We start from the raw sequence: 18141 nt of genomic DNA on the forward strand, positions 1-18141 counted from the left end.
ACAGTATTCTCTTATGATCCTTTGTATTTCTGCAGTAGCAACTGCAATTTCTCCTCTTTCATTTCTGATTTTATTTATTTGAGCCCTTTCTCTTTTTTCTTGGTTAGTCTAACAAAAGGCTTTTCAATATTTTTTATCTTCTATTTTCTATTTTTTTTTAATCTTCTCAAAGAACCAGATCTTAGTTTCACTGATCTCTTGTCTCTTTAGTATTTATTTCATTTATTTCTGCTCTGATCTGCTCCTTCCTTCTACTGACTTTGGGCTTCATTTGTTCTTCCTTTTCCAGTTACTTTAGGTGTAAAGTTAGATTGTTTATTTGAGAGGTTTTTTTGTTTGTTTGTTTGTTTCTTGAGGTAGGCCTGTAATGCTATGTACTTCTCTCTTCAACTGCTTTTGTTGCATTCCATAGATTTTGGTACATTGTATCTCTGTTTTCATTCGTCTCCAGGTATTTTTCAATTTCTCCTTTGATTTCTTCAATGACTCACTGGTTGTTTAATCTCTACATTTTTGTGGTTTTTCCAGTTTTCTTCTTGTAATTGATTTCTAGTTTCATAGTGGTCATTGTGGTCAGACTAATTATTAACTAATTATTATAATTTTAGTTAATTTTACTACTTTTGTCTTTCAACCTTTATACCTGCTTTATAAGTGGTTGATCTACTATCTTTCCTGTATATTTACCTTTCTAGTGAGATTTTTACTTTTGTATGTTTTCTTATTATTAATTAGTGCCTTTTCTTTCCAGCTTAGAGAATTTCCTTTAACATTTCTTGTAGGGCCAGTTTAGTGGTGATGAACACCTTTAGCATTTGCTTATCTGGAAAACTCTTAATCTCTTCTTCAATTCTGAATGATAACCTTGTCAGGTTGAGAATTCTTGGCTGGAAAGCTTTTCTTTTCAGCACCTTGATTATGTCATGCCACTCCCTTCTGGCCCATAAAATTTCTGTTGAAAATTCTACTAACAGCTTTATGGGGTTTCCCTTATACATTCTAAGTTGTTTTTCTCTTGCTGCCTTTAAGATTCTCTCTTTACCTTTAACTTTTACCATTTTAACTATAATGTGTCTTGGTGTGGTTCTCTTTGGGCTCATCTTACTTGGAACTCTCTGGACTTCCTGGACCTGGATATCTATTTCATTCCCTAGATTAGGGAAGGTTTCAACCATTATTTCTTCAAATTATTTTTCTGGCCCTTCCTCTCTGTCTTCTCTTTCTGAGATCACTCTAATGCAAATGTTATTCCACCTGATGTTGGACCCGAGGTACTCAAGTATCTTCACTTTCTAAAATTCTTTTTCATTTTCCTGCTCTGGGTGATTTTCATTGCTTTGTCTTCCAGCTCATTGATTCATCCTTCTACTTCATCTGGTCAGCTGTTGAACCCCTCAAGTATAGTTTTCAGTTCAGTTATAACTTCTGTTTGGTACTTTCTTATATTTTCTATTGCTTTGTTGAAGTTCTTGCTGTGTTCATTCATTATTCTTCCAAGTTTGGTGGGCATTTTTATGATCATTACTTTGAACTATTTATCAGGTAGGTTGCTTATCTTCATTTCATTAATGTCTTTTGCTGGGGATTTGTCTTGTTCTTTGGTTTGGAACGTATTCCTCTGTCTCCTCATTTTGTCTTACTACCTGTGTTTGTCTATATGTATCAGGCAAAACACCTACTTCTCACAGTCTTGAAGGAGTGTTCTTATGTAGGAGATGACCCTTGGGGCCCAGAAGCACAGTCTTCCCTGAACACCAGAGCCAGGTGCTCAAGGGGAGGCCCTCGTGTGGGCTGCATGCACACACCAGCTGTGGTGGGGTCTCAGCTGCTGTGTGGAAAAGGCAGGGCCCTGGGGTGCTCACCTGACTTGGTTGCAGCATGGCCACTGCCTGGGGAAGGCAGGACACAGTGCATTCGCCCAGCCCAGTTGTGGCGCAGCTGCTGCGCAGGGTGGGCAAGGCCCTCACCCAGCTGGGTTGTATTGTGGAGTGGGTGGAGCATGCCCTCCGGTGCTATCAGGCTAGAGGGAGGGTGCCAAAAATGGCATTCACCAGCTCTTCACCAGCAAGTTAGGATGAGATTGTAACAAAGGTGCCCAATAGCACTTCCATCCCCAAGAAAGTACCAGCAGGTTCCTAGCTCTCTGGCAGCTACTGTAAAATCAGTAAGTGGGTCTCCCTCACTTATGGTCTAGGTGCTCTTTGCCATTTTTGCCCTTTCTGCTGCTTTTGCCCTGGATCTCACTGCAAATGGGTCTGCATGTAAGCCCTTTAAGAATGGGTTCACTGTTCCCTATAGTTTTATGGTTCTCCTGGACTTAATCCCCACTGATTTGTGGGGCTCGTCTTTTCAGTGTTGGACCCAAAGGTCAGGGTGCCTCACATGGGGCTCAATCCCTTCACTCCTTGAGGGAAAGTTCTATATCTTTGGGATCCCTCCCAACTGTGGGTCACTGCTTCTGGGGTGGGGACCTGGGTGAGACACTCTGCTTCTCTGTCTCAATGCATCTTTTTTATCTTTTGCTGTCAAGGCACTGTTTATCTAGTTCTCAGGTCCTTTTCAAAGGAAAATCATCCATATGTTGCTGTAAGTTTGTTGTGTCCATGGGAGGAGTTGAGTTCAGGGTCTTCCTATGCCGCCATCTTAAACCCTTCTACTCAAAGCAATAAATTTACATAAAATAAAAATTACCTAGACATTGAAAGCTTTCACTTGCAACATGAATGTTGAGGAACCTCAATTATCTAGAGTAGTGTTGTCCAATAGAAATACACCGTGATATATACTTACATATATATAATTTTAAATTGACTAATAGCCACATTAAAACAAATAACATGTGAAATTAACTTTGATAATATGTTTTATTTAGTCCACTGTGTTTAAAATGCCATCTCAACAAGTGCCCAATATTATAAAAAGTGTTGAGATATTTAACTTTTTTTTATAGTAAGTTTTTAAAATCAGTGTGTATTTTATACTTATAACACATGACAATTGGAACTACCCATGTTCAAATGCTCATACCCATGTGTGGCTGCCAGCTGCTATATTGGATGGAGAAACTCTAGTTTATTTCTCCCCTTTGGCCCATCCAAGAACTAGTTGCTTTGTGCCAAGAGATCAAATCTGAAGTCACTACCACTAACAGTCATTCTGAGTAAGGGCCCACTAACAGTCATTCTGAGTAAGGGCCCAAAACACATGTCTATTCCATAAGTCAATTCAGATTGTGAGGTTAGAGCACATTTTGCCATATTTTCCAAGTCTCCAACAAATGCAGAAAAGAGGCCCATGTCCTCATTTGGCAGAAGGTCTAAATTCTGAGGCCTCCAGTGAAATACACTGAGGATTTTTCTGCCAAATAAAAAGGAGGCTGATTGTTCCTAGTATCAAGGGAATGCTTGGCAGCTGAACATTTACAAAACATCTCTTTCATCTGCCTGATGGAAGAGCTGACATAGGCTTCCCAGCTAGTCATTCTCCCAGGGATCTTGATCAGATGCTAACAATGCAGGTGAGAGCACCTGTCCTGCTTGGGCAGCTGTGCTCTAAGCAGGAGCCTCGTCACCAGGTCCCTCAAAAGATAAGGTTTCTCTTCCCAGTTTCATCAGCCTCTTCCAGACATTCTGTTTGCTGCTCTGTGCCGTAGTCACTTTTATTACAGCTTCTTTCACCTGATTTCCAAAATCCCTGTTTTCAAGGTCACCTAGACTGAGACCTCTTGTCACTGCCACTCGCCATCTTCCCAGGCCCCTGGGGTAGAAACCCTCTTTCTCCAGATCGAGTCCACCTTCAGGTCATGGTTCCTTGACTTCTGCAGTGTACCTTGAATCCATCCCTCCCTCTCCCCTTGCCAATGTCTGGGTTTACACTCACTTCCTTCTTGCTTGCCCCAATTATTGAACCAATTCCTTAACTGGCCCCCTTTCTCCAATTTCCCTCCCCATACTCCTCATCTCAATTTATCCTCTACCTTGCTGCCAGGGTGAGCTTTCTAAAATAGAAACTAAATCGGGTCACTGTTTGGTTTCAAGACTTTTATTGACTCACTGTTGTCTACATAGTAGATTTTAACCCTTTTTTATAAGCAGAGGAAGCCCCAACTTTTTTCAATAACGTGTTACCAAGAACCCCAGGATAGAAAACAGATAAAATCTGAGCTGCTCTGAGCTGCTCTGGGTGAAGCAGGGACAGACGCCTCAGAGGCTGCCCTAAAGTCCTCTAGCCCCACCTCCTCTGGGCTCCCGGCAGCTTCAAGGAATCCTGAAGCACTTCTGGACACAGCTGGAATCCTACTGCCCAGTGGGAAGCCTGTGCTCCTTGGCCTAGCATTCAGGGCCCAGTGGAATCTGGGTCCAGCCCACCTTTTTGGTGCCATCACCCGTCACTGCACTGCACACATACCCCAAGTCCCCGCTACACAAACCACACATGACCCCACATGCCAGGCATTTCTGAGGCTTCACACTGTGGCCACACAGTGTCCTCTGCCGGGTGTGTCCTCCTGCTCCTCCCTGTATGGCGAGATCCTAGTTGCCTTCCCAGGTTTAGCACCATCATTCTATGTGAACTCTTCCCTTATGAACAACGTGGATGAACTTCCGTTATAAACTAATCCCTCCCTCCTCTAGGAAGACTGCTGAATTTACTGTCTAACCACTTACCACATCTGTTACCTGGACGTGTTTCTCCTAGCAATATTGTGGGCAAGGGCCTTTGATTATCTTTCTAATCCTGGCCCAGATTTCAATAAATGTTTGTGACATCATGAAGTTAAGACTGTGTCCCCTCTATCATCAACAGAGGTGAGTGAGCTATTCTCAATTCCATGAGGAATTCTGAGAACCTTCAGGGCAAGAAAGAGGCCAAAGAGCCCTGAATTGGGAATCTGGCTTGCTCCACACTATGTCTTTCTTTCTTTCTTTCTCTCTCTCTCTTTCTTTCTTCCTTTCTTCCTTTCTTCCTTCCTTCCTTTCTTTCTTCCTCTCTTTCTTTCTTTCTTTATAATTGAAGTATAGTTGATTTACAATGTTGTGTTAATTTCTGCTGTACAGCAAAGTGATTCAGTTACGTACATATATACATTCTTTTTTCAAAAAATATTCTTTTCCATTATGGTTTATCATAGGATACTGAATATAGTTCTCTGTACTATACAGTAGGACCTTGTTGTTTTTCCATTCCATATGTAATAGCTTACATCTGCCAAACTAGGTCTTTAAATTCAGCCCTACGCTGCTATGGTTTTAATGCTCTTGGAATAATGATACTGATCACTCTAGTGACTAATTTTTATAAGGCAGCAACCACATGCCAAGCACTGCTGTAAGCATTTTTCAGGGATTAACTCATTTTTGTTTTGCAGAATGAAGGCTGCAGGAGTTACTAAATTGAACTCCTCTTTCTAGTTGCACTGGGGACTGAATGAGACCTTACAGATCATCTCCTGCAGCAATGAAGAAACCACCAGAGTCACCAGACAGAGAATAAGATGACCACTTCAGGTGATTCAGCAGGTGGCAGAGCTGCCTGGTGGCAGGTCTCCTGGCTCTTGGGTGGCTCTACTTTCGCCCACACAGCACTGCTTCTCTGTAACAGGAAATGGCCTGATACCAGCCAGAGCCACATGTAGATGTACAAAATGTTTTACAAAGCTTCCGCAAAGGCATATGACATTCAGGTATCAGCACAACTCAGTTCATGCCCAAATATTTCCTCACTTAAATGATTCCATTTCAAATTTGATTTATTTGATGTAAAAGTTGCCTCCTAGTAAAAATTATAATCACTAAATAATTTCTCTAACAATGGTATGAGTTGCACCAATAGAAACCTAGGGTAGAAACAACCTCCTGTTCTCAGCTATAGACGTGCTAATGACTGCATGTGAGATCCCATCCAGGCAGAGTGGGCTCCTGGGGAGGCCTCAGTCACTCTGGTTAAGGCTGCTACCACATGGCTTCAAGGACATGGCTGTCATGACCCTCGGATATATACTGATCATAATTTTTTGTAAAGCATGTCATCTTAGTCAGCTGAGGCTGCTCTAACAAAACACCATAGACTGGGTGGCTTAAACAACAGACATTTATTTCTCACAGTTCTGCAGGCTGGGAAGTGCTAGGTGAAAATGCAAGCACATTCAGTTCTTGGTGACGGCCCGCTTCCGGGCTTACAAACAGCCACCTTCTGTTTGGGATCTCACATGGCAGAGAGCAGAAGTTCTGGTCCCTTCCTCTAATCCCATCATGGAGGCCCCACCTTCATGACCTCATCTAAACCTAATCACCTCCCAAAGGTCCCACCTCCAAATACCATCACACTGGGGTTTAGGGCTTCAACATACGAATTGGGAAGAACACAAACTTTCGGTCCGTAACACATGTCTCAATTCAAAGTACATTTCCTGAAAGGCAGCATGATATGGAAAGACAAGTGAACCTGAAGTCAAAACTTCCACCATTGACCAACTGATCTTTGGGGGAATCAGTTAATATGGCCAAGCCTCAGATTTGTCTTAAAGAAATGTTATCAGTTCTACTGGCCCTGGCTAGCTGGGTCACTGTGAAACTTCAAGGAGATGTGGGTGAAGAAGACTGGGATCAGTAAATACTTAATTTTCTTCTTTAAGGATTGACCATATTTGGAGAATGTTATCCAGAACTGTTTCCTCATTACATCTCAGAGAAAGGAAGTGACTTAGCCATGATCCACAGTCCAGGAAGAACACAACAGAACCGGGGCATCGTCCCTCCCTAGCACTCTATCCTTTACCTAAACTGTTTTAGGATAACATTAATTCCATTCTTCTTCTCTAGGAATGTGTAGAAACTTTTGTAAACCCATATATTAAACCTTACAATTTGTAATTGAAGGCTAGAAGGACATCAAAATAATGTTTATTGAATGCATTAAGGCACTAAGCTCTTGATACATAGTTTCATCCGACCCTCAGGGCAGCCCAACAGTGCTATTGTCACGGCCCCTCTTCCAGTCCACTGTTCCAGAATTTGAGGGTCAGGAGAGTTAAGTAACTAGCCCAAGACCACACAAGTGGAAAGTGGCAGAGGAGATTCAAACTCAAGTTTGCATGACCAAATTCAGTGCTTTTCCCATTAGCCCTGGGTGCCTCAACAAGAAAAAATAATCTCACAAAACTGGAGAAAAAGGAAAACAACAATAACAATGTGATTTCGGCATGCTGTCCACTGATGTTATTTCAGAAATGTGCACTTAACATTCATATTTTGACAAAAGCAGTAATTGCCATATTAGGAGAAAACAAATTAGTTGTTTATTTTTTCTCTCTCTCTCCTAAAAGTTTAAAAAGTATACTTTGGGCTTGCTAACTTAAAAGGGCAGAAGGATGGTGCAGTGAATTAACGTGCTTCCATGGCCGCTTCATTTGCATACACTGCAGAGGCGCAGAGAATGGAAGGACCCCTGACTAAAGGACTTGCCCGCCGCATTCCATTCTGGGGGTAATGCCTTCACCTGTCTACTTTTAAAATTCTGCTACTTTAAGGTATACAAATGTGAGTTCAAATTCCTGCCTGAAACACCAGTGGGGGTTCACTACACACCCTCAGCTTTAAGGGTCACCCTGTCTTTCTACAGCACCTCCCCCCTCCCCCTCCCCCTCTCCTCCCCTCCCCCCCCTCCTCCCCTCCCCCCTCTCCTCCCCCCTTCCCCTCCCCTCCTCCCCCCTCCTCTCACCGCGCGGGGTGCTAGGAAGGCTGGGGTGGGCGAGGGCCGAGGGCCGAGGGCTGCGGCAACCGGGGGGCGGAGGCGCATTGTGAAGTGGCCAGAGCGTCACAGGCGGCCCGGACCCCCGGGATCCGAGGGCGGGGCGGGTCTCCGCAGCGCCCCCCGTGAGGTCCAGGGACCCTGGCTCAGACGCTGGGCGCGCGGGGAGGGAGCATGGAGGGCTTCGGCCGCTTCTCCCCGTGGCCTCACTCGGACCTCTGGGAGGCCCCGCCGCCCCGCAAGGAGCGCGCATCCTCGGCGCGGCTGGGCGGGTCAGGGCCGCAGAGCGAGCAGGGCCTGTGCTCCCGGCCCGGGACTCCCCGCGAGCGGAGCGAGGCCTCGGCGCCCTGGCCGCACCTGCGCTGCTCGCCCACCCCGCGGCCCCGCCGGCGCCGGTACCCGGACTTTCCGCCTGAAAGCCGCAGCCTGACCGACGTGGCCCGGAGGCCCCCGGACCACGCCAGGAAGCACCGGCCCCGCAGCCGGCGCCTGGAAGACGCCTGGGGGGAGGCGGGTACCAAGCCCCTGGAGCAGGGAGGCAGGCCGCCTAGCCCGGCCTGGCAGCAGCAGCCCCAGCTGCCACCGCAACAGCCTCAGCCCTGCCAGCACTACCCTCCGGCCCGGGGAGATTCGCCCCCACCTTACCCGCGGGGAGCTTACACTCCCCCGAGTGGAACTTTCGGGGTAGAAAAGGTGCAGAGCGGAGACCAGTGGGCAGTGCCGGCCTGCAGAGGTCTCGGTCGCTGGTCCCTTTCCTCGGTTCACACGAAGAAGTGTTCTGTGCCCTCCAGAGAGTTCGGGACGCAGTCAGGTTGCGTGTACCTCCAGAAAAGATACCGTAATGATCCGGTGGAGTCCTTAGCCAGCCAGTACTCCCAGCCCTCGCTCTCCAGCAAGGCGATGCAGAACCAGCACACCCAGATCCTCAAGAACAAGCTGGAAGAGGCAGTAATGTCCTCCAGGGACCGGAAGATTGTGGCCCTGGTGCTGACCTGGCTCAAGAAGGCCCAGAGGATGCGGGAGCTGCAGCAGCAGGCGGCCCTAGCCTGGGAGGAGCTGAAGCGCTCGGACCAGAAGGTCCAGTTGACCCTAGAGACAGAGCGCAAGCTGCTGCTGCAGCAGAGCCAGGAGCAGTGGCAGCAGGAGAAGGAGCAGCGTGTCCGACGGCGGGACCGGCAAGCGACGAACACGAGCCGGCAGGAGCGCAGGTGGAAGGCGCAGCTAGGGGACCAAGAGAACCAGCGCCAGGAGAAGCTGGAGGGGGCCCCCTCTGAGACCGAGGCCAAGCGCGGGACGCAGTACCAGGTGCAGCGCCTGCAGGAGCACGAGAGGATGATGCAGGACCTGCGGGAGCAGAACAGCCTGCAGCTGCAGAAGAGGCTGAAGCAGGTCTGTCTAAAGAGGCATGTGCACACCACCGAGGGCCAGAAGAAGATCCAGGAGACCCGTCTTAGCTCCCTAGTCAATTACCAGGCCCGGAAGGTCCTCAGGGACTGCCAGGCCAAGGCTGAGGAGCTCCTTAGGAAGCTGTCCCTGGAACAGAGTTCCCAGTGGTCCCAAGAGATCCCCCAGGGCCTGATTAAGGAGCATCACCGGGAGCCGAAGGAGAAGGTCAAGAAGGAGGAGGAGCAGTGCCAGCAGGTCAAGGGGTGCGCAGAAGAGTCCGGGGAGCAGAGGAAGGGGCACGAGCGGCTGCCCGTGGAGCTCGCGGACCAGAAGACCCTGCAGACCAGGAGTAACGTCCACAGGAATATCAGCGACAAGGTGCAGCAGATTCGGGAGCTCAACATCCTGCGGGAGAAGAATCATCACATCCTGAAGCTGAAAGCCGAGAAGGAGGAAAAGTGCCACATCGAGCGCATTAAGGAAGCCATTAGGAAAAAGGAGCGGAAGATGGAGCAGATCTCGCGAGAGAAAGATGCACCCTTCGGTGAATTCCAAAAGATCTCCAGGGCCTCCAGGGCAGACAACGTGAGAAAGTTTGCCAACAACTTCTTTGATCCGATAGGGCGGGAGGCCCAGGTTCGAGCTGGGCAGCAGAGAGGAGGCCACTGAGAACCTGACGACAAATAGCTTACAGCCCACGCGGCTAGAAAGAGATGTGGCAATGTGATTCGTTTTATAATCTGATTATAATTGAGCATTCATTTTTTAAAAGTGTATAAAATAGCTGCAATTTCGTCTGATGAACTAGTTTATTAATTCATTTGGATGGTTGAGAGGGTTGGGGTAGAAATTTGGAAATTTTAAGAAAATTACTTGCCTTTGTACATTTGGATTTACGTAGAAAATATTCATTTAGTTCTCAAGTAATCTTAGAAGCATATGTCAGACACATCTTTGAGGAACCAAAGAAAAATCTACAGTGGGGAATACAGTTCTGTGTCATGAGGTAAGTCTTTCCCTGTCCAGAACTTACGAAAGTGTGAAGTGTGATGTACCTGTCATAAGAAATCTGTAAGAAAAATCTGCACAAAAAGAGTGTGTGGGGGTAGGGGTGGGAGGAATTTCTGTAAACAAGTATATTTGGGAACACAGCATACTACAGCCCCTCTTGGGATTTCATAATGCATGTGAAATTTTTAAAGGCTCTGAAAAGTCTGGCAGTAAAGACACATTTGATTAACCTAGTGTTTTTCACAAACCACGGAACTCTTTTTTTTCTTGGATCTTTCCATGGGATTGATGTTCTGTGAAATATTTTTGGAAACAGCTCTCTGTAGATCCTCCCAGGCTGCACTTCTTTGGCCTTCCCTTCCTGTGTTAATAGGAAATATTTATAATTCCTTTAGCACTACTGATTGACTGCACCACCACAGACATGCTGTCCAAAAGCTCACTGGAATCTTTTGGTCCAATTCTTCCCCCCCCCCCCTTTTGGTCAGTCTCATCCAGTCTTTTGGAACGAAATTCTATTAGAATCCTTCTCTTCCCCTCTGTTTCTCCTCTGTCTCTTCTGAAGGAGGTATGTGATGTCATTCTGTCTACCCACATTGTGTCTAATTAAACTAACCAGTCTGAATGAATGGCTAAGCATGATTCAGGAACACGACATTTAAAAAATAAGGAGCCAGAAGCTAAGTAGAATTTAACCCATCACATCTCAAAGTCTCCATTGAAAAATTCTAAAGGTGTTCTTTAAATGCCCCTAATGTAACATTTGTCTTTCAAAAAAAAAAAAGAGGAGAGAGTAAGCCCCACTGGAAGATTTGTGTCTTCTTAGTGTTTTTGAAGTGACATGAAAGGTGACCTGGCAAGGGGTTTTGTTCAAAGGTCAGTGTGAGATCCATATTCTCATCTTACATAATGGAAACTGGGCCCACTTCCCTGCCGTAGTTCCCCTCTGTCTGCTGTCCCCAAAGAGTCCTACTCAGGCCCTCACTCCTTTGCTCAAAAGTAGAAAGGCCCATACATCTTGGCTCAATTTCTAATCTTATTATTTTCTTCTCTTCACCCAAGCTAATGCTGTTCCAGCCAAATGCTGTGTACATTCCCAGCATTCTAGGAAAGTGCTTAAAATATCTCAGACAGACGTCCCATGAATCTAACTCTTCCTCTTGACATAGGTATGTGACTTTGGGGAAGTTACCTTCCTGGGCCTCAGTTTCCTCATCTGTAAAATAGAATTGTATTTCGTACTTCAAAGGGGTGTTGTGAGGGATGATTAAAATAATCTAAGGTGCCTGGCATAGTGTCCAGAACCTAATACACACACAGTAATTAAATATTGCAGTTGTTATTATATTACTGACTTTCCATTTTTGTCAATTCCATTCTCCCTATCTAATTGCTATCTCACCAGCTGCCTCCTCCCATCATACCCACGTCTGATTTCTCTGAGGTTAGCTCACATCCTGCCTCTTGTATGAAATGTGGGACCTCCGTGGCTGCTCTGTCTCAACATCAGCCTCCTTTGACAAGCTGCTCACTTTATGGCTTAGTGAGCACTTAGAAATTGCTGCTTTGTTGGCATATCCGTTTTGCAATCCCCATCTTGGCTTCCAAGCTGGACTGCATGCTACTTAAGGCTAGGGTCATTATACCCATGCTTAACATGGTGGTCAATATAAAGTCAAAAGCCATTAAGCACAATATTTTGACCCTACCTCCATATCCCATGCCTTTACCCTACTAATGTTCTTTGCTCTTTACTCCAAGAAATAAATACAGACTTTCATTCTTTTATCCAATTCTTTATGAATATTACTGGTAGAAATAATCAATACAGAATAAAACTGACAGAAGATGAAGTACATTTACTTTCCCCTATTTCTCCCTTAAAAAAAAAATATTCTATATATACATATATATCCCCAGTATAAATATATATATTTTTTGACCCCAACCATTACCCATGCCCCCAAAGACCCAGTGGGGAGCCTAGACTTTTACCCTCACCAGGATGTAATAAGGAGCTCCCCACCCTGGCAGAGTCAGTTGAGACCACTTGGGGAGCCTAGACTTTCAACCACTACTGACACCACCACCACCACCACGATGCAGTAACAGGGCACCCCTCTCTCTCCCTACTGAGTGGTATCAGATAAAGCCTAGTGGAGAGGAGTTTTATCACCCTCCATCAGTAACACCCCTCTGGTGTCAATAGATGTCATGTGGGGAGCAGTAATGAGGCACTCTTAGCCCTCTCAGCCAGGGAGGTATCACTGGAGGCCTAGAGGGGAGCCAACATCCCCACCTCCACCCAGCAGTGGTGGAGAGAGCCCCCTCCCCCCCACTCAGGTGGCAATGGAGGCTGAGTGGGGAGCTGGACTTATATCCCTGCCTGGCAATAATAAGGCCTCAACCTTCTTCCCTTTCTAGAACAGTGTGAGAGAATGCCAGATAAAACAGCAGATCCAGTCCTGCAATACTCAAAATGTCCAGGTTTCAATTCAAAATCACACTTCGTGTCAAGAACCAAGAATATCTCGAACTGAATGAAAAAGACAATAGGTGTCAATGTGAGGATGACAAATGTTAGAAATATCTAAAGATCTTAAAGAAGCCATGATACAAATGCTTCAACAAGCAATTATGAACACACTTGAAACAAGCAAAATATAAAATTGTCTTGGCAAATAGAAAGCCTCAAAAAAAAAAAATACGAGATATAAAGAAGAACCAAATGTAAATTTTAGAACTGGAAAACACATTAACAAAAATAAAAAGCTCAGTGGATGAGCTAAACAGCAGAATGGAGGGGACAGAAGAATCAGTGAACTGTAAGACAGAACAATAAAAATTACCAACTCTGAGAAATAGAAAATTACCAAAAAAAAAAAAAAAAAAAAAATAGCAGAGCCTCATGGACCTGTGGGACTATAACAGAAGTTCTAACAGTCATGGCATGTCCCCAGAGGAGAGAAGTAAGAAGGTAGGGCTGAAAAAGTGCTCAAGGTAATAATGGCTGAAAACTTTTCAAATTTGGTAAAGAGCTAACCCTACATATTCAAGAAGTTGAGTGAACCCCCCCAAAAGAGTAAACCCATAGAAATCCATAAGACATATCATAGTCAAACTTCTAAAACTGAAGAAAAGAAAAAAATTCTTGATCAGAGAATGAGAAAATAAGCCACAGACTGGGAGAAAACATTTGCAAAAGAGTGGCTATATTAATATGAGACAAAGTGCACTTCAGAGCAAAAATGACCATAGACAGGACCATCATAAACTTACAAGAGAGTCAATCCACTGAGAAGACATAGTTCTAAACATCTATGTATAAACAACAGAATTACAAAATATATGAAGCAAAAACCAATAGAACTAGAAAAAGGAATAAAATCACAGTTGCAGCTGGAGACTTGAACACCCTTCTCTCAACAATTGATAGGACTTCTAAAAAGAAAATCAACAAAGATACAGAAAAACTTAACACCATCAACTAACAGGATCTAATCAACAGTTACAGAAAACCCCAGCCAGCAGCAGCAGAACACACATTCTTTTCCAGCACTCATGGAACAAATAGCAAGAGAGATCATATCCTGGTCCAGAAAATAAACTCAGGACATTTAAATTATTGAAATCATACAAAATGTGTTCTCTGACCACAAAAGCATCAAACTAGAAAACAATTACAATGATACCAGGAAAATCTCCAACAGTTAGAAATTAATCAGAACTCTTCTAAACAATCCCTAAGTCAACGTCTCAAAGGAAAATTTTTAAAATACATTGAATTTAATTAAAATAAAATGTCAGATTTGTGGGACACAGCAAAAGCAGTGCTGAGAGGGAAATTTATAGAATTAAGTACATTTAAAAAGGCAAAAATCTCAAATCAGTAATCTAAGCTCTCACCTTAGAATAACCTAGAAATAGAGCAAAATTAAACCCAAAGCAAACAAAGAAAATCGAAGAACAGAAATCAATTCAAATAAAATTGAAAAATTCTCTGAAAAATTCAATAAAATAGACAAACCGCTAACAAGACTGATAAAGAAAAAAGAGAAGACACAAATTACCAATATCATGAATGAAACAGCAATATCACTACAGACCCTGAAGACATCAAAAGGATAATAAGGGAATGCTATGAGCAACTTTACACAAAGTTTGACAACTTAGATAAATGGACCAATTCCTCCAAAAACACAAACTACCACAACTCACCCAATATGAAATAGATCATTTGAATAGCCCATAATCACTAATGAAATTAAATTCATAATTTTAAAACTCTCCCCCCAAAATCTCCTGGCTAAATGGTAACACTCAAGAATTTCACAAATGCTTAGACAAGAAATAACACCAATTCTACACAACCTCTTCCAACAAAATGGAAGAGAAGGGAACGCTTCCCAGTTTATTTCATGAAGTTAGTGTTACCACAATACCAAAACAAAGACAGCGTGAAACAAACCAAACCTGCAGAATAATGTCACTCATGAATATAGATGTAAAAATCCTTAACAAAACGTTAGCAAATTGCATTCAACAGTATATAAAAAGAATTATGCACTACAACAAAGTTGGATTTATTCCAAGACTGCAAGGCTGATTCAGTACTTGAAAATCAATCACCATATTAATAATCCAGCACATTAGCAAATTGAAGAAAAGCACATGAACATATAAATCAATACAGAAACAGCATCTGACAAAATTCAACACCCATTCATGAATAATACTTTCAGAAAAATAAAAATAAAGGGGAACTTCCTCAACTTGATAAAGAGCATCTACAAAAAAATCTACAGCAAGCATTACACCTAAGTGAAAGACTACATGCTTTCTCCCAAGATCGGGAACAAGGCAAGCGTGTCCATTCTCACTGCTCTTATTCAACATCATGCTGGAAAGCAAGAAAAGAAAATAAAAAGCATAAGATTGGAAAAGAAGAAACAAAACGATCCTTATTCATAGATGACATGATGGTTTATATAGAAAATCCAAAGGAATCTATGTAAATCTTCTAATAAGTGAGTTTAGCAAGATCACAGGATACCAGAGCAGCATACAAAAATCAATCAGATTTCTATATATTATCAATGAACACATGGTCACTGAAATTTAAAAATACACTACCATTTACAATAACTCAGAAAAACTTACATATAAATCTAATAAAACATATATATGACTTACTTGCTGAAAACCACAAAAAGCTGATGAAAGAAAGAAGACCTAAATAAATAGACCTACTATCCATGGATTAGAGGACTCAACATAATAAAGATGTCAATTCTCCCCCACTGATAAACAGATTTATTGTAATTCCTCTTAAAGTCTCAGATTTTTAGTAGATATGGACAAGGTTATTCTAAGATGTATACGGAAAGGCAAAGGAACTAGAAGAGCTAAAACAATTTTGAAAAAGAGAAAGTGAGAGGAATCAGTCTGCCCAGTTTCATGACTTATTACATGGCTGCAGTAATTAAGACTATGTGATACTGATGAAGACATAGACACATACATTAATGGAACAGAATAAAGAAACCAGAAAGAGACCCACAGAAATATGTCCAATTATCATTTTCGGCAAAGATGCAAAAGCAGTTTGATGGAGAAGGACAGACAGCTCAACATGATACTGCTGGAACAAGTGGATATCTACAGGCAAAAAGTAAGGAAGTAACAGAGAGAGAGAGAGGGAGGGAGGAAAGGAGGGAGGGAGAAGGGGAGGAAGGAAGGAAAGACTTCAACCCAAGTCTCAGATCTTATACAAAAATTAACTCAAAGTGGATCATGGACTTAAATGCAAATTGTAATACAATAAAGTTTTCAGGAAAAAATCTTCAGGATCTAAAGTTAGGCAAAGAGTTCTTAAACTTGACACCAAAAGCACAATCTATAAAAGAAAAAATTGATAAATTGGACTTTATCAAAATTAAAAACTTTTGCTGTGTGAAGGAATCTGTTAAGAGGATAAAATGACAAGTTATGGGATGAGAAAATGCAAGTTTAAACTATAATGAGATATCATTATTCACCTATTGAATGGCTAAAATAAGAAATAGTGACAACACAGAATGCTGGCAAGGATGCAGAGAAACTGGATCACCCAGGCATTGCTGGTGGAAATGCAAAATGGTACAGTCACTCTGGAAAGCAATTTGGCAGTTTCTTCAAAAACTAAAGATGTAACTACCATATGACACAGCAATTGCAGTCCTGGGCATTTATCCCAGAGAAATTGACTTATGTTCGTACAAAAACCTATATATGGATGTTTATAACAGTTTTATTCATAATAACCCAAAACTGAGTTAACCCAGATGTCCTTCAACAGCTAAAAGGTTAAACAAACAGTGGTACATCCGTACCATGAAATACTACTCAGCAATGAAGAGGAAACAACTACTGATACACACGACAACTTAGATGAATCTCCAGAGAATTATGCTGACTGAAAAAAGCCAATCCCAAAAGGTTACATAGTGTGTGATTCTACTTATATAACATTAATGAAATGACAGGATTGCAGAAACGAAAAACAGATTAGTGGCTGTCAAGGATTATAGATGGGATGGAGGTGGAGGAAAGTGTTTATGGTGATAAAAGGGCAACATGAGGGGTCCTTCTGGTGAAGGAAATGTTCTGTATCTTGGCTGTCAATGTCAGTATCCTAGGTGTGATACTGTACTATAGTTTACAAGATGTTATCATCAGGAAAAATTGGGTAAAGGGCACATAAGATCTCTCTGTCCTACTTCTTAAAACTGTATGTGAATCTACAATTATCTCAAAAGATTTCTAAAAATAAAATAAAACTAACATTATTGATTGCTGGAAAAAAAATGCATTTTTGTTGGTGACAATGAGAACGTCAAAACCTGAACCCAGGAAAACTAGATTTAGTAGAAATTTATTAACACAAAGTAAACTCAACAAAGGCTAAAACTGAAAATAGTAACAGTTGTTACTGACTAAAAATTGAAGCACATTTTCTCTATACATTTACCTATGTATAATTTGGCCTGGAAAAATTGAACTTGGTAGAAATAATTCCCACAACAGCAGAAGCTGTAATTGGTCACATTTGATATTGTCAAGAACACTGATAAAATAAATGCAACTGGTCTCAATGCAAAGAAGTTTCGTAAATTGAAAACAAAAATAGAAAAATTTGGAAGCAATGACTGTACCATTTAGAAAACTGATCACAGAATTGAATTGGCTTAAAGGAGTTTGTGTTAGAAAATACTCTCTCAATGAAAATGTAATAGCCTTAGCATTCTGACTTAAATATTTGTATTCAGTACTTAGCAGATCAAAACTATGGGATCAAAACATCCTATCATCTAGCCAAACCTTATGAAATGTTTACTATGTGCCAGGCACTTGACATACACTAGACACTTTTACATTCATTTATATCCTTTTATTTTATAACCTTTATAACATAAATTAGCTACGGTATTTCACAGATGAAGAACTGAGGTTTACAGAGATTGAGCAAGATTTCTGAGATGCTGCTGCTAGTAAGTGGTAGAGCTGGGATTTGAACCCAGTTCTCTCCGACTCCCTATGCTGTTTCCATACATTACCGGCCTTTCAGTGATGAAAAGGAAATATACCATTGTGATTATAACCCAGACTCTGAAACCAGACTATCCATGTTCAAATCTAATCTCCATCATTTAACTAAGAGGGGCATAGGGCAAGGTTCTTTACCCATCCATGCATCAGTTTCTTTATTTACATGAAGGAAATAGAGTGCATAACTCATAGGGTTGTGGTGATTAAATGGATCAACACACGTAAAGTATTTAGAACAGTGTTGAACACACAACAAAAACTCCATGTTAGCTTTTATTATATAATATTTTCTTGACTCCAATGTTGGACAAAATATTTTTGAAAAAAAAAAACCAGGGCTTCCCTGGTGGCACAGTGGTTGAGGGTCTGCCTGCCGATGCAGGGGACGCGGGTTCGAGCCCTGGTCTG

General features: G+C 42.5%; 1 protein-coding gene across 3 annotated transcripts; it reads left to right on the plus strand.

Annotated features, from left to right (window-relative positions):
* Positions 1–5410: 5410 nt before the first annotated feature.
* On the plus strand, positions 5411–16975 carry LOC130707326 (coiled-coil domain-containing protein 185-like). 3 transcript variants are annotated; one of them, XR_009007232.1, is made up of 3 exons: positions 5411–5507; positions 11209–11315; positions 12571–16975. XR_009007232.1 is itself a non-coding variant. In XM_057541338.1 (3 exons), the coding sequence occupies exon 1, from the start codon at positions 7924–7926 to the stop codon at positions 9802–9804; it is 1881 nt and encodes a 626-aa protein (XP_057397321.1). In that variant the 5' UTR covers positions 7694–7923; the 3' UTR covers positions 9805–10141; positions 11209–11315; positions 12571–16975. The 3 variants fall into 3 exon arrangements, 2 of the variants coding, with proteins under 2 accessions (XP_057397321.1, XP_057397329.1); XM_057541338.1 differs by lacking the exon at positions 5411–5507 and adding an exon at positions 7694–10141; XM_057541346.1 differs by lacking the exons at positions 5411–5507; positions 11209–11315 and adding an exon at positions 7694–10141.
* Positions 16976–18141: the final 1166 nt, after the last annotated feature.

The sequence above is a fragment of the Balaenoptera acutorostrata genome, chromosome 1, assembly GCF_949987535.1.
Source record: "Balaenoptera acutorostrata chromosome 1, mBalAcu1.1, whole genome shotgun sequence".
In the NCBI taxonomy this organism is placed as follows: Eukaryota; Metazoa; Chordata; class Mammalia; order Artiodactyla; family Balaenopteridae; genus Balaenoptera; species Balaenoptera acutorostrata.